The following is a 17155-nucleotide window of genomic DNA, read 5'->3' as shown; positions in this document are numbered from 1 at the left end:
ACTTCTTTCAGGGGGTGTTGAAGGTCAGCAGCTTGCAATGGTCATGATGTAATCTTTGTAGAGGCAGCTGGCAAGGACCAACTTCCAGTCAGCAGGGTCCCTTCATAGCCACATATCTGACCATGTGACACCATTTCATGGCCATTGTGTCCCGCGGTGCTGGAAAGGCTCATTCCCAGGTCTAGGGAAGTGATAGGCCACTCAGTGTGCTAAAATTGAACCAGGCCTTGCAAGTAGCAAAAGTCTCTGGACCACTGTCTTACTAGGCTCCTGGTCCAGGAAAATATTTCCTCTTGTTGCTTTTTCCCATACCCAGAGTCACATTATTACAATTATTGATCTCATATGGAACTGTCAGTTCAGTATTACATCACAGGCTCAGTGAAACAAGTGACATAGAAAATAATATAGCCATCAGTTCAGTTCAGTCGCTCAGCTGTGTCTGACTCGCCGTGACCCCATATAGCCATAGCTAGCAGTTATTAGTCAAATAAGAATTATAAGTCAAGAACTTTCATTAGATGAAGCCTGGTATACCCCAAGTCACCTGACTTCATTTGTTAAGTGATTATAGTCTGGTGTTAATCTCCTGGTTGTACATTATGGAGCATCCGACCTTTATCTGAAGATTGGTTACTGAGATAAGCCTTAGAAACTAACCTAGAGTGTCCTTTTTAATAACTTAATTAAATCTTTTAGCAGTATCACGTAACAAGGAACTGTCTCAGCAGTGAGTCTTAGTAAACACTAGACATTAACAAAACTAGAAACTTAATTTAACAATTTACAAAACTTAATATTCCGTGATTTTTCATTATGGAGGCCCTGTAGCCAGGGAGGCTTTAACCCATCAAATAAAAAATGAGGTTTGTCAGGGAACTCGGAAAAGCCAAGCAGCCATCTTGGATTTCCCATAGCCCTGACTCTCATTTCCAGCTATTGTTTTTAATTTTCCAATTTAGAAGCAGACTGTTGTCACGGTTTAAGGACATTAGGATGGCACAAGTCTAACAGAGTTTTTGTATAAGCAGAATGAGCTTTTACATGTCTACAAACCTGACAATTGGATTAATTTCTAAAACTAGCATAGGATCTATAGCTAACTTTTAGCCCTTTTCTCTGTCCCTTTCCAAAATACCAGTGCTTGTCCTCAGGGCCCTGCTCTCAACAATGTTACAAACTCTCTGACACTGAATCATTGATCAGCAGTGAGTTTCATGTTTGGGTTTGTTTCTTTTTATAGTCCTTAGCCCATTCTGGAGTCTCTACTGAATTAACTGATGATTCCCATACATTGTTCTTGTAAAGGCAGCAAGTAAATTAAATCTAATTATTAATTTGCTTTGTTGAGACTTTTTTTAATTTCAAAAAGTAGAATTCTTTGTGATTATACATACACTATTTTTGAAATTATTTTCTATTATAGGTTATTACAAGATATTATAGACTATAGTACTATACAGTAAACCCTGTGCTATACAGTAAAACTTTGTTGCTTGTCGCATATCTATTTTTTAAAATTAGAAATCTAGCATTCTGTTCATACTAAGTCAAACAAGTAGAATCAAAATGTAATTTTTTTAGTTAGGCAAAAATTCATAAGGTTTCTAAAATATATATATTATACGTATTATTTATATATATGTATACAAGACCTTTTCTACTATGTTTGATAAAGGCTTGCTAGAGAATATAGAAAAAAAAAGAGGAGATGGAGAAACTGGAAAACATAAACTAAATGAAATGGCAGCACTGAAGAGTTTCATGTTTTTATTTGCTCCCCACCACCCCCTTTTTCAGTTCAGTTCAGTTCAGTTCAGTCGCTCAGTCGTGTCCGACTCTCCACGACCCCATGAATCACAGCACGCCAGGCCTCCCTGTCCATCACCAACTCCCGGAGTACACTCAAACTCATGTCCACAGAGTCGGTGATGCCATCCAGCCATCTCATTCTCCGTCGTCCCCTTCTCCTCCCGCCCCCAACCTTTCCCAGCATCAGAGTCTTTTCCAGTGAGTCAACTCGTCTCATGAGGTGGCCAAAGTATTGGAGTTTCAGCTTTAGCATCAGTCCCTCCAATGAACATCCAGGATTGATCTCCTTTAGAATGGACTGGTTGGATCTCCTTGCAGTATAAGGGACTCTCAAGAGTCTTCTCCAACACCACAGTTCAAAAGCATCGATTCTTCGGCGATCAGCTTTCTTCACAGTCCAACTCTCACATCCATACATGACCACGGGAAAAACCATTGCCTTTTAAGGAGACATAATGCCTTTTGAACTGTGGTGCTGGAGAAGACTCTTGAGAGTCCCTTGGACTGCAAGGAGATCCAACCAGTCCATTCTAGAGGAGATCAATCCTGGGTGTTCATTGGAAGGACTTATGCTAAAGCTGAAACTCCAATACTTTGGCCACCTCATGCGACGAGTTGACTCACTGGAAAAGACTCTGATGCTGGGAGTGATTGGGGGTAGGAGGAGACGGGGACGACAGAGAATGAGATGGCTGGATGGCATCACTGACTCAATGGACATGAGTTTGAGTGAACCCCGGGAGTTGGTGATGGACAGGGAGGCCTGGCGTGCTGTGGTTCATGGGGTCGCTAAGAGTCGGACACGACTGAGCGACTGAACTGAACTGAACTGAATGCCTTCCCAGAATGAAACATCTCTTTATGTTAGAATGTGGGGTATTTTGGAATGACAGGCTTCTCAGTTCTCTGATCTCGGTCTCATTTCACAAATCTGGACTACTAGACAATCTGTTTTTTCTGCCTGGAATGTTTTCTCACTGAACTTTTCCTACCTGGCAAAACTACCAGTAGTTGCTCATAACTCTTTCAAATTTGATCTCCATCCAGAAAACCTTCCAGACTCTCTAGAATTGTGTTAACACACAGTCATGTGAAGACCCTGAGCCCCTGGAAAGTGACTAGTGCAAGGTAATATGTGCTAATGCACACAGTGGATTTATGAGACAATATACAAAAAGCAAGTAAAATGTTCATTGATTTTCACACCAATTACATGTTTAAATACATTTTGGATATACTGGATGAAGGGAAACATAGTATTGAATTAATTTCATTTGTTTCTTTTCACTTCTTTTTGATGGGGCTACTAAAAAATTTTAAGTCCCGTATATGGCTCATGTTTGCAGCTTACGTTTTATTTCTATTGGATAGTGCTGCCGGAGTCTAGACCATTGGTTTTGAAATCACTGGGGGAGCTGGAGAATGCAGCTGATCTGTGAGTTTCTGTCTGAAAATTTGTGAATGGCAATTTGGAGTGAAATAATTTAGGTTTCTGATGTGTCAATAACATAGTCAAGAATAATCAACAACAAGTGGTTACTAACAGTCACCAGTAGAGGGGTGGAGGAACAATATAGGGGAGTGGGAAGTAAATACTATTGGGTGTAAGATAGGCTCAATGACGTACTGTACAACATGTGGAATATAGCCAATATTTTGTAGTAATATAAATTGAGTGCAACCTTTAAAACTGTATGAAAAATAAAATTAAAAAGTAATAATCATAAAAATAAAAGAATAATCAATGAAGAATGAGTGTATTAGGTCCTTGATGTTACATACAACAGCATTAATCTTCCATTAATTTTGCTGAAATACCCGTTTCTTCCTTTTCCATCTCTAATCCTGGGGTCAAAGGAAAACAGTGTGACAGTGTGTTTGCATGCACGCTAAGTCACTTCAGTTGTGTCTGACTCTATGTGACACTATGGACTGTAGCCCACCAGGCTCTTCTGTCCCTGGGATTCTCCAGGCAAGAATACTGGAGTGGGTTGCCAGGCCCTTCCCCAGGGGATCTTCCCAACCCAGCAATTGTACCCACATCTGTCTCCTGCATTTTCAGGTGGGTTCTTTATCATTAGCGCCACCTGAAGACAGTGTGTATAGAGTCTTATTTTTTCAGTTGACTAGCCCCTGGACTGAGCAACCAAAATGTAATATGCTTAAAGTGGAATAAAGAAAAAACAAAAGAAATGAGTTCAGTCTCTGAGACCTCTGGGACAATATTTGAATTATAGGGTTCCAGAAAAAGAAGAGAAAGAGAAAGTGTCTGGGAAGATATTTGAAGGATTATAGTTGAAAACTTCCCTACCATGGGAAAGGAAATAGCTACCCACATCCAGGAAGCACAGAGAGTCCCACACATGATAAACCCAACACACGGAAACACGTATTAATTAAATAACAAAAATTAAATACAAAGAAAAATATTAAAAATCAGCAAGGGAAAAGCAACAAGTAACACACAAGAGAATCTCCGTAAGGTTATCAGCTGATTTTTCTTCAGATTTTTGCAAGCCACAAGGGAGTAGCAGGCCATATTTAAAGTGATGGAAGGAAAAAACCTAGCAAAGGTTACTCTACCCAGCAAAGGTCTCATTCAGGTTGAATACAAAAATCAAAAGCTTTACAGACAAGCAAGCTAAGAGAATTCAGCATCACCAAACCAGCTTTACAACAAATGCTAAAGAAACTTCTCTAGGCAGGAAACAAAACAGAAGAAAAAGACCTACAAGAAAAACCCAAAACAATTAAGAAAATGGTAATAGGAACAGACGTATCAATAATTATCTTAATGTAAATGGATTAAATGCTCTAGCCAAAAGACACAGACTGAATAGATTCAAAAATAAGACCTGTAAATATGCTGTCTGGGGCTTCCCTGGTAGCTCATCTGGTAAAGAATCTGCCTGCAATGCTGAAGTCTGTAGTTCAGTTCTTGAGTTGGGAAGATACCCTAGAGAAGGGATAGGCTACCCACTCCAGTATCCGTGCACTTCCCTGGTGGCTCAAATGTAAAGAATCTGCTTGCAATGCAGGAGACCTGAATTCAGTCCTTGGGTTGGGAAGATACCCTGGAAGAGGGCATGGCAACCGCTCCAGTATCCTTGCCTGGAGAATTGCATGGACAGAGGACCCTGGTGGGTATAGTCCATGGGGTCACAAAGATTTGGACAGGACTGAGCAACTAAGTTTCCCTGGTGGCTCAGATGGTAAAGCGTTTGCCTGCAATGCAGGAGACCTGAGTTCGATCCCTGGGTCAGGAAGATCCCCTGGAGAAGGAAATGGCAGCCCATTCCAATTCTCTTGCCTGGAAAATTCCATGGATGGAAGAGCCTGGTAGGCTACAGTCCATGGGGTTGCAAAGAGTCAAACACGACTGAGTGACTTTATGCATGAGCAACTAAGCATAGCACAGCATATATGCTATCTACAAAAGACCCACTTCAGATCCAGAGACATACAGACTGAAAGTGAGGTGAGTAGAATAAGATATTCCATGCAAATGAAAATCAAAAGAAAGCTACAGAAGTAATACTCATATCAGACAAAATAGACTTTAAAATAAAGACTATTACAAGAGATATGAAAGGACACTGCCCTATTGATCAAGGGATCAATCTAAGAAGAAGACATAACAAATGTATATATCTATGCAGTCAACAAAGGAGCATCAATACATAAGGCAAATGCTAACAGCCATAAAAGTGGACATTGACAGCAATAAAATAATAGTAGGGGATTTTAATACTCCACTTACACCAGTGGATAGATCATTCAAACCGAAAATTAATGAGGAAACACAAGCCTTAAATGACACATTAGACCAGATAGAGTTAGTTGATATTTATAGGACATTCCATTTGAAAGCAGCAAACTGAGGAAAATTTATGCGTCGAACCTGGACTGGTCACTTATGATAATATACATGCTACAATTCCATTCTCTCCAATCATTCCACCTTCACCCTCTCCCACAGAGTCCCAAAGACTGTTCTAATGCCTATGTCTCTTTTGCAGTCTCTTATACAGGGTTCATTTCTTTGCATTTGTGCTTTTTTAATAAAATTCTTTTTTAGATATAAAAAAAAAATAAAAAATAAAGGAGATGTTACATGTCAAAAAAAAAAAAAAAGAAAGCAGCAAACTACACTTTCTTCTCAAGTGCACACAGAACACTCTCTAGGATAGATCATACCTTGGGTCACAAATCAGCCTTGGTAAGTTTAAGAAAACTGAAATCATGTCAAGCATCTTTTCTGACTGCTCTGAGATCAGAAATCAATTACAGGGGAAAAAACTGTAAAAAACACAAATACACGTAAGCTAAACGGTATGTTAGTAAATAACCAAGAGATCACTGAAGAAATCAAAGAGGAAATAAAAAATTCCTAGAAACAAAAGACAACGAACATATGATGACCCCACAACTATGGGATGCAGCAAAATAAGTTCTAAGAGGGAAGTTTATAGCAATACAATCCTACTTCAAGAAACAAAGAAAATCTCACAAAAACTAACCTTACACCTAAACCAACTAGAAAAAGAAGAACATACAAAACCCAAAGTTAGTAGAAGGAAAGAAATCATAAAGATCAAAGCAGAAATAAATGAAATAAAAATGAAGAAAACAAGAGCAAAGATCAATGAAACTAAATGCTGGTTCTTTGAGAAGATAAACAAAATTGATAAACTTTTGGCCAGACTCATCAAAAAAAAAAAGGAGAGGACTCAAGTCAAAATTAAAAATGAAAAAGAAGTCACAGCTGACACTGCAGAAATACAAAGGATCATAAGGGACTACTACAAGCAACTATATGTCAATAAAATGGACAACCTGGAAGAAATGGACAAATTCTTACAAAAATACAGCCTTTCAGGACTGAACCAAGAAGAAACAGAAAATATGAAAAGACTGTTCACAAGTAATGAAATTGAAACTGTGATTCAAATCTTCCAACAAATAAAAGTGTAGGACCAGGTGGTTTCACGGGCAAATTCTAGCAAACATCTAGAGGAGAGCTAACACCTATCCTTCTCAAACTCTTTATAAAAACTGCAAAGAGAGGAATACTTCCAAGCACATTCTATGAGGTCACCATTACCCTGATGCCTTTGTCTCTCTGACAAGAGATTTCACTAAGAAAAGAAAATAACAGGCCAATATAAATGATGACCATAGATGTAAAAATCCTCGACAAAATACTAGCAATCCAAATCCAACAACATACTAAAATAATCATCCACTATGATCAAGTGGAATTTATCCCAGGCATGTATGAATTCTTTAATATATGTGAATCAATCAATAGGCTCAGTCAGTTCAGTTCAGTCGCTCAGTCGTGTCCGACTCTCCGCGACCCCATGAATCACAGCACGCCAGGCCTCCCTGTCCATCACCAACTCCCGGAGTACACTCAAACTCATGTCCACAGAGTCGGTGATGCCATCCAGCCATCTCATTCTCCGTCGTCCCCTTCTCCTCCCGCCCCCAACCTTTCCCAGCATCAGAGTCTTTTCCAGTGAGTCAACTCGTCTCATGAGGTGGCCAAAGTATTGGAGTTTCAGCTTTAGCTAGAACACACTAATAAACTGAAGAATAAAAACCATGTGATCATCTCAATAGATGCAGGAAAAGCTTTTGATAAAATTCAACACCCATCTGTGATTAAAAAAAAAAAACTAACATAATAAAGGCCATATGACAAACCCACAGCTAACATTCTCAAGGTGAAAAACTGAAAGAATTTCCCTTAAGATCAGGAACACTTCAAGGCTGTCCACTCCTGCCACTATTATTCAACATAGTTTTGAAAGCCTTAGCTAGGGAGATCAGAGAAATAAAGAAATAAATGAATCCAAATTGGAAAAGAAGAAGTAGAACTGTCACTGTTTGCAGATTACATGGTATTATGCATAGAAAACCCTAAAGACACCATCAGAAAGCTACAAGATTTAATCAATGAATTTAGTAAAACTGTAGGATACAAAATTAATGCGCAGAAATCTCTTGCATTCCTATATACTTACAATGAAAGATAAGAAAGAGAAATTAAGGAAACAACCTCTTTTATCATTACAACAAAAAGAATAAAACACCTAGGAATAAATTTACCTGAGGAGGCAAAAGACCTGTACTCAGAAAACTGTAAGATACTGGTAAAAGAAATCAAAGACAACACAAACAAATGGAGAGAGAAACCATGTTCTTGGACTCTGTAACAATCAATATTGTGAAAGTATCTGTACTACCCAAAGCAATCTATAGGTTCAATGTAATCGGACATGACTGAGCGACTGAACTGAACTGAACTGAACTGAATCCTTATCAAATTTCCAATGGCATTTTTCACAGAACTAGAACAAAATTTTTTTACAATTTGTATGGAAACACAGAAGACCATGAATAGCCAAAGCAATCTTGAGAAAGAAAATGGAGCTAGAGGAATAAGGCTCTTCACTTCAGACAGTACTGTAAAGCTATATTGATTAAGACAGTATGGTATTGGCACAAAGACAGAAATATAGGTCAATGGAATAGGATAGAAAGTCCAGAGATAAAGACATACTCCTATGGTCACCTAATCTACAACAAAGGAGGCTAGAATATATAATGGAAATAAAACAGTCTCTTCAATAAGTGGTGCTGGGAAAATTGTTCAGCTATATATAAAAGAATGAAATTAGAATACTTGATAATACAACACACAAAAATAAACTCAAAATGGATTAAAGACCTACATGTAAGGCCAGACACTATAAAACTCTTAGAATAAAAACATAGGCAGAACATTCTTTAACATATATCACAGCAAGATCTCTTTTGACCTACCTCCTACAGTAATGAAAATAAAAACAAAAGTAAACAAATGGCACCTAATTAAACTTAAAAGCTTTTGCATAGCAAAAGACCAGGAACAAGGCCAAAAAACAACTCTCAGAATGGGAAAAATATTTGCAAATGAAGCAACTGACAAGGAATTAATCTCCAAAATATATAAACAGTTCATTTAGCTAAAAAAACAAACAAAAAAATCCCAATTTAAGAATGGATAGAAGACCAAAATAGATATTTCTCCAAAGAAAACATACAGAGATGGCCAACAAACATATGAAAAGCTTTTCAACATCACTATTTATTAGAGAAATGCAAATCAAAACTACAATGAGGTATCACCTCACACAGGTCAGAATGGCTATCATCAAAAAATCTACAAACAATAAATGCTGGAGAGGTGTGGAGAAAAAGGAACCCTCTTGCACTAATGGTGGGAATATAAACTGCTACAGTCACTATGGAAACAGTATGGAGGTACTTTAAGAAACTAAAAATAGAACTATCATATGACCCAGCAATCCCACCACTGGGAAAAGAAAATCATGATTCAAAAGGATATATGCACCTCAGTGTTCATTGCAGCACTATATATAATAGCCAGGACATAGAATCAACCTAAATGCCCATTCCTAGGGAATGGATAAAGAAGATGTGGTACATATATACAATGGACTATTACTCAGCCATAAAAAAAGAACAAAATTATATCATTTGAAGATATGGCTGGATCAAGAGACTGTCAGACAGAGAGAAGTCAGAAAAACACATATTGTATATCAATGCATGTATGTGAAATCTAGAAAAATGGTATAAACAATCTTATTTGCAAAAGAGAAACAGAGACACAGACATAGAGAACAAATGCATGGACACCAAGTGTGGGAAGTGGTGGATGGGATGGATTTGGAGACTGGGATTAACATATATATATTACTATGTATAAAAGAGACAATGAATAAGAACCTACTGTATAGCTCAGGGAACTCTACTCAGTGCTCTGTGGTTACCTAAATGGGAAGGAAATCCAAAAAAGAGGGGATATATGGCTGATTCACTGCTGTACAGCCGAAACTGACACAGCATTGTAAAGCAAGTATATCCCAATAATAAATAAATAAAAGTGAGAGTTGGACTGTGAAGAAAGCTGATTGCCGAAGAACTGATGCTTTTGAAATATGGTGCTGGAGAAGGCTCTTGAGAGTCCCTTGGACTGCAAGGAGATCCAACCAGTCCATTCTAAAGGAGATCAATCCTGGGTGTTCATTGGAAGGACTGATGCTAAAGCTGAAACTCCAATACTTTGGCCACCTCATGCGACGAGTTGACTCACTGGAAAAGAGTCTGATGCTAGGAGGGATTGAGGGTGGGAGGAGACGGGGACAACAGAGAATGAGATAGCTGGATGGCATCACCGACTCGATGGACATGAGTTTGAGTGAACTCCGGGAGTTAGTGATGGACAGGGAGGCCTGGCGTGCTGTGATTCATGGGGTCGCAGAGTCGGACACGACTGAGCGACTGAACTGAACTGAATGTTCCTATATGAAGCAAACCTTTTTTCTGTGGCCAGGAGGACCATAGATAATAGGATACCAAGATGTACTGGGAAAGTGCACTGAGATGGTTGTTAGGCTGCTAGCCTGACTCTTTCAGCAACATAAGCCTCACTGAAAGTGGAAGGTGAAAGTCTCTTTGCAATCCACAATGCCACACCAAATCAGAGAAGACTATTTGGGTTTTAAAACCATTACATGCCAATAAAAACAGAAACATAGATCAATAGAACAAAATAGAAAGCCCAGAGATAAACCATGCACCTATGGGCGCCTTATCCTTGACAAAGGAGACAAGAATATACAGTGGGGCAAAGATAGTCTCTTCAAAAAGTGGTGTTGGGAGAACTGGATACATGAACTTTTACATGTATCCAACTACATGTAAAAGAACGAAATTAGAACACTTCCTAACACCACACACAAAGATAAACTCAAAACGGATTAAAGACCTAAATATAAGACAGAAACTATAAAAACTCTTAGAAGAAAATATAGACAGAACCCTCTATGACATAAATCATAGCAATCTCCTCTAGACCCACCTCCTAGAATAATGGAAATAAAAACAAAAATAAACAAGTGGGATCTAATTTGAAAGCTTTTTCAGAGCAAAGGAAACTATAAAGTGAAAAGAAATCCCTCAGAATGAGAGAAAATTAATTTCCAAAATATATAAGTAGCTCATACAACTCAATACCAGAAAAACAAACAACCTAAACAAAAAGCAGGCAAAAGATATAAACAGACATTTCTCCAAAGAAGACATACATATGCTTAATAAACACATGAAAAGATGTTCAACACTGTTTATTATTAGAGAAATGCAAATCAAAACTAGAAGAGATATCACCTCACACTGGTCAGAATGACCATCATCAAAAAACCACAGACAACAAGGCTGGAAAAGGTGTGGAGAAAAGGGAACCCTCTTGCACCGCAGGTGGGAACGTAAATTGATAAAGCCACTATGAAGACAGTATGGAGATTCCTTAAAAAACTAGGAATAAAACTACCATGTGTGTATTAATCACTCAGTCATGTCTGACTGTTTGTAACCATTTGGACTGTAGCTCACCAGGCTCCTCTGCCCATGGAAGTCTCCAGGCAAGAATTCTGGAGTGGGAAGCCATTCTCTTTTTCAGGGGATCTTCCTGACCCAGGGATCAAACTCAGATCTTCTGCATTGCAGGCAGATTGCATCTGAGTCACCAAGGAAGCCCAAAACTACCATATGACCCAACAATACCACTTCTAGGCGTATACCCTGAGGAAACCAAAACTGAAAAAGACACATGCACCCCAGCGTTCACTGCAGAACTATTTACAATAGCAAGGACATGGAAGCAAACTAGAGGTCCATCGATAGATGAGTGGATAAACAAGCTGTGGTACATATATCCTATGGAATACTACTCTGCCATAAAAAGGAACACGTTTGAGTTAGTTCTAATGAGGGAGATGAACCTAGAGACTATTATACAGAGTGAAGTTAAGTCAGAAAGAGAAAACAAATATCTTATATTAAAGCACATACATGAAATCTAGAAAGATGGTACTGATGAACCTATTTGCAAGGCAGCAATGGAGATGCAGACATAGACATAAAGAACGGACTTCTGAACACAGGTGGGGTTGCTGGAAGGAAGGAGAGGGTGAGATGAATGGAGAGAGTAGCATGGAAGGATAAATACTGCCATATGTAAAACAGATACCCAAATTTGCTATATGACTCAGGGAACTCAAACCAGGGCTCTGCAATAACCTAGAGGGGTGGGAAAGGGTGGGAAGTGCGAGGGAGGTTCAAGATGGAGGGGACATATGTATATCTAATTCATGTTGAGGTATGGCAGAAATGAAACCAACAGTGTAAAGCAATTATCTTTCAACCAGAAATAACAAGTTTTAAATAAACCATCACATGCTAAGACCATGTCTTTGTTGAACCTAGTAAACAGTCAGTGCTTATTAATTATTTATTTTTAATATAGCCTTTCAGCAAAAGAAAATCAGTGGAGCCACTACTCCAGCATGCTAATTAATTCTGTGTAAAAAGAAGGGCTAATCTCTACCTTAAAACATTGTGTTCAGTCGCTCAGTCGTGTCCGACTCTTTGTGACCTCATGGCCTGTAGCTCTCCAGGCTCCTCTGTCCATGAGGATTCTCCAGGCAAGAATACTGGAGTGGTTGCCAAGCCCTTCTCCAGGGACCTTCCCAACCCAGGGGTCAAACCCAGGTTTCCAGCATTGCAGGCAGATTCTTTACCATCTGAGCCACCAGGGAAGCCCAATAATACTGGAATGGGTAGTCTATACCTTCTCCAGAGGATCTTCCCAACCAAGGAATTGAACCAGAGTTTAATTGAACCACCTACACTGCAGGTGGATTCTTTACCAGCTGAGCTACCAGAGAAGCCCACTTTAAAGCATTAGTCATGGAAAATAAACTGAAATGTGACCAGAAAAAAAAAAAAAATAGAAATGCCTACCAATATTACTGGTTAGTAAAATTTGTCATCTGCATTTTATAAGGAGGAAACTGTGGCTTAGAAATTATGTGACTTGGCCAACATTTCAATTTTACGTAATTAGTTTGTAATTGAGCCAAAATTACAAAGTCATGTTTTATGCCAGCGGGAAGAATTTGAATAGTCAAAGGAGGCAGATATCATCACGGAAATTTCACAGTATATATAGAAATGCACTTTACAATGACTTAGCCACTTCTCTCCACATATTCCAAGCTCATTATCCCTCAATTCAGAGCTTACCCCCTCTTTGGGTCTCCTTGGATGAAAAAGAGCTCTCCTTTTCTTAATTTTCCAATATTCCTCATTCAGATCTGGACACACAGTGCTTTATAGTTAGCTTTTTATATGTACATGTCTTGTTTCTCCAAACAGACTAGAGCTTACTTACTTCAAATTCCCCATAGTGTGTCTTGCTGAGTGGGGGCTCAGTAGAATCTTCTTAGTTTATTAATTACCACTCTGCTCGGCTTAGCTATTGATGGTTCGTGGTGTCTTTTTACAGTATCTGAACACTGCAGAAACACTGGCTCTTGGTTCAGAGACACCACGTGTTCAACTAAGCTGCCAAGCCAGTATCGAATAGCATGATACTGAACACAGACATACCTGTAAAATGCAACTCATGATATCAGATGCGATTTTTGCATGGGGAGTGTCTTCATCTTTCCCAGAGGGCCTCAGGTTGTGTTCCAAGCAGGAGTCCCAGAGCCCCACAAGGGCCTTTGCGTGCTTTTCAATCGACTCTGTCTCTCTGATGGCTGTTGTAATTCGCGTGATACAGATTTCAACCACTGCTTGGTCATTGTTATTGGTTTGGTAATCCTGTTTGAAAGAACAGCTTCACGTTAAATAATACTCTGCAAAATTACCCTTCAAAGAACCTACAAAATATGAGCTCAATCATACAGCAAATGGGTATGCCACACTGTGACTAAGGGATAAGGTTGTAAAACCCAGTAAAAGGCTTTCTTCCTTGGAGATGAGAACCTTGTGGACGAGGTAGATTTGCAAATGTGCTAAAATGGAGCAGGTTTGTACTATCACAGCTACACAGACAGGGAGCTTAATTATTCACTTGTAAGCAGGCTCAAATGTCATGCTATTTTAAAGTTCATTAGAGGTGAGGGTTTGCTTTTGGCACTAATATTTCAGCAACTTTTGTGAAATGTTTCAATTACCCCACAATTTCTCCTCACAAGCTTTCTCTTTCTGTACACAACAGAAATCTTTTCAGCTCTCCCTTTTCGATTAAAATAACCACCAAATCCTTTCAAGTATTCCCCAACCAAATATCCCTCTGTTCCCCTGTTTTAATTCTTCCTCAAATACCTAATCATCTTTATTGAGCAATAATATGATCTTATAAAACACCTAAATGTGAAAACTAGGCCCATCACTTTAATTTGGAAAATTGGCCTGACTGTGAACTCTGTGAGGTGGATTAACTCTTACACTGTCATGTACCATTAGAGCCAGAAACTGATGGGGCTCTTCTGTCCAACTGCAAGTTCCAGCTTGATCTTTTTTCTATTACAACTAATGTTGCAGCAAACATCTTAGGCATAAAACCATCTCCATGATGCAGATTATATATGGCCTAGATTCTCCAGAAGTGGAAATTTCCGAGACAAAACTCAGGAACATTTTAAGGCTTGTGATACACACTGCCAAACTATTTTCCAGAAAGGTCTTACTAATTTATACTTCCATCAGCTGGGTGAAAGCAAGTTTTGCCCATTGTACCTTTGCAAGAACACAGTATTTTTAATTTTTCGTAATTTTATACTTGAAAAACAGGATCTCATTGCTGTTTTCCTTGGAATTTCTTGATCAGAAGTAAGGTCGAATATTTTCAACATGTTTATTTGCCACTTGTATTTCCTTCTTTGGGAATTGCCCACTGTACCCATGTCTATTTTTCCTTCAGTTCAGTTCAGTTCAGTCGCTCAGTCGTGTCCGACTCTCCGCGACCCCATGAATCACAGCACGCCAGCCCTCCCTGTCCATCACCAACTCCCGGAGTTCACTCAAACTCATGTCCACCGAGTCGGTGATGCCATCCAGACGTCTCATTCTCTGTCGTCCCCTTCTCCTCTCGCCCCCAACCTTTCCCAGCATCAGAGTCTTTTCCAGTGAGTCAACTCGTCGCATGAGGTGACCAAAGTATTGCAGTTTCAGCTTCAGCATCAGTCCTTTCAATGAACACCCAGGATTGATCTCCTCTAGAATGGACTGGTTGGATCTCCTTGCAGTCCAAGGGACTCTCAAGAGTCTTCTCCAACACCACAGTTCAAAAGCATCGATTCTTCGGCGATCAGCCTTCTTCACAGTCCAACTCTCACATCCATACATGACCACGGGAAAAACCATAGCCTTGACTAGACGGACCTTGGTTGGCAAAGTAATGTCTCTGCTTTTTAATATACTATCTAGGCTGGTCATAACTTTCCTGCCAAGGAGTAAGCGTCTTTTAATTTCATGGCTGCAATCAGCATTTGCAGTGATTTTGGAGCCCAAAAAAATAAAGTCTGACACTGTTTCTACTGTTTTTCCATCTATTTCCCATGAAGTGATGGGACCAGATGCCATGATCTTTGTTTTCTGAATGTTGAGCTTCAAGCCAACATTTTCACTCTCCTCTTTTACTTTCATCAAGAGGCTTTTGAGTTCCTCTTCACTTTCTGCCATAAGGGTGGTGTCATCTGCATATCTGAGGTTATTGATATTTCTCCCAGCAATCTTGATTCCATCTTGTGCTTCTTCCAGCCCAGCATTCCTCATGATGTACTCTGCATATAAGTTAAATAAGCAAGGTGACAATATACAACCTTGACGTACACCTTTTCCTATTTGGAACCAGTCTGTTGTTTCATGTACAGTTCCTTAGATGACTTCATTTTTTTTTTTTGGCTCTTCTTTGGTGAAATAATATTTTTTCTATCAAGGATATTAAGTCAGCTTTTGACATACTGGTTGTGAATATGTTTCCATGTTACATTATTTTTAGTTTTTTTTGCTGCTATTTATTGACATGCTAAGGTTTTAGATAGACAAATCTGTCAATCTTTGGGACTTTTTTTTTCTTTTTTAACTGGAAACTTAAGTTGGTTAAATTATGTCTTTAAAAGATAACACATGAACATGATACAAAAATAAAAAAGATACAAAGAAAAGATTTTCAGTGAAAACTCTGTCTCCATCTCAGTTCCCTTTCCTGGGGAAACCATGCTCACCAATTTCTCATATTTGACAAGAAAAGTCCAAGTTCATATAAATATCCATCTACACTCACTCCTTTCTTTCTTTGTGATTCCTTTAATAGCTTTTTAAATTTCATGTTTTCTTTATTCATAGATTTAATAAAAATTTACCTGTATTTTCTACACTAAAAGAAAATGAAACACTTAATGTTTAGTATTTCAGAAATTAATCTTTTAACCATTCACTTAGCTCTTGAGTCTATCTGGCATTAATGGAAGTAAGACGTACATTTTCTACAAAGTAGCTAATCTAATTTTTACATCATTATTGACTGAATAATTCATTTCCTAGTAACTGTCTTATGTACATATCAGGTTCTATTTCAGGTCTGTTTTTTCTGTTTGTTCAATTTTTCAATTCTATAATACTAATTTTGTTATTTTCTTCATATAAGTTCCACACATTTTTATTTATTTATTTTTTTGTGTGTTTCTAAGTCTTTAATCAAAATAAAGTAAAAATTGAACATTGCCAAGGAAATGAGTGTCTTTGCCAAGGAGCAAAAACATAGATTATGGAAATTCTTATACATTGATTTAAGTTGTATCTGTCACTGTTTCTCTGGATAATTTTGAAGAGATGTTTTAAGATACTGACACAGTGTTGAAATAGCATATTTCAAAGTTGAAAAGAATATTATATATCTTCATGAACTTTAATATATAAAAATGCATTCCTACTTCAGTGAGTGCCTACTTGGCCAGACTCACCATCAGATACTCTATCTCTGGTTAGTATTTTTGCCAGCAGCTCAAATTCAATCTTCTAAATCCTTACACACATTTTTAAAAGGTGCTTCCTAGTGTATTTTATGTCTCTATTGTTGCTATAAGCAAAATCGTTGTTTTCCTCATTAGAACTTTAAATGAATTATTGCTCATTGTGTCAGCCTACATCATTTTTGTATTTATTTTTTGTTGCTTTTGCCCCTCACTAAGTATTTATTGTTCATAGGCTTGCCTCCATTAAAGCCACAGCAGTGTTACCTACACACAAACCTTGCTGTACAGCCCCCACTGAAGGGCTCCAGCCCTGGGTCTTGGGGAACTGAGGCCTGGCCATGCTGCTGGATGGCTCAGGATCCATCAGTCTGGCCTGGTTCTCTATTCCTGCCAGCAGCTCCCCACCCCTACTTGGATTGCGCCAGTGGGTAAGGGAAGGG

General features: G+C 38.6%; 1 protein-coding gene across 14 annotated transcripts in view; it reads right to left on the bottom strand.

Moving 5' to 3' along the window:
• VEPH1 (ventricular zone expressed PH domain containing 1) overlaps positions 1–17155 on the bottom strand; it is a 326186-nt gene that overhangs the window by 272445 nt on the left and 36586 nt on the right. For all 14 annotated transcript variants that reach the window (XM_055410995.2, XM_055410978.2, XM_055411004.2 and 11 more), the window contains one exon: positions 13339–13554. In XM_055410995.2, the coding sequence (XP_055266970.2) occupies positions 13339–13554 (216 nt within the window). The remainder of the gene's footprint in view (positions 1–13338; positions 13555–17155) is intronic.

This window comes from Moschus berezovskii, chromosome 1 (assembly GCF_049115385.1).
Source record: "Moschus berezovskii isolate FMDL1 chromosome 1, NW_MosBer_1.0, whole genome shotgun sequence".
In the NCBI taxonomy this organism is placed as follows: Eukaryota; Metazoa; Chordata; class Mammalia; order Artiodactyla; family Moschidae; genus Moschus; species Moschus berezovskii.
This window is presented reverse-complemented; position numbering and strand designations above follow the sequence as displayed.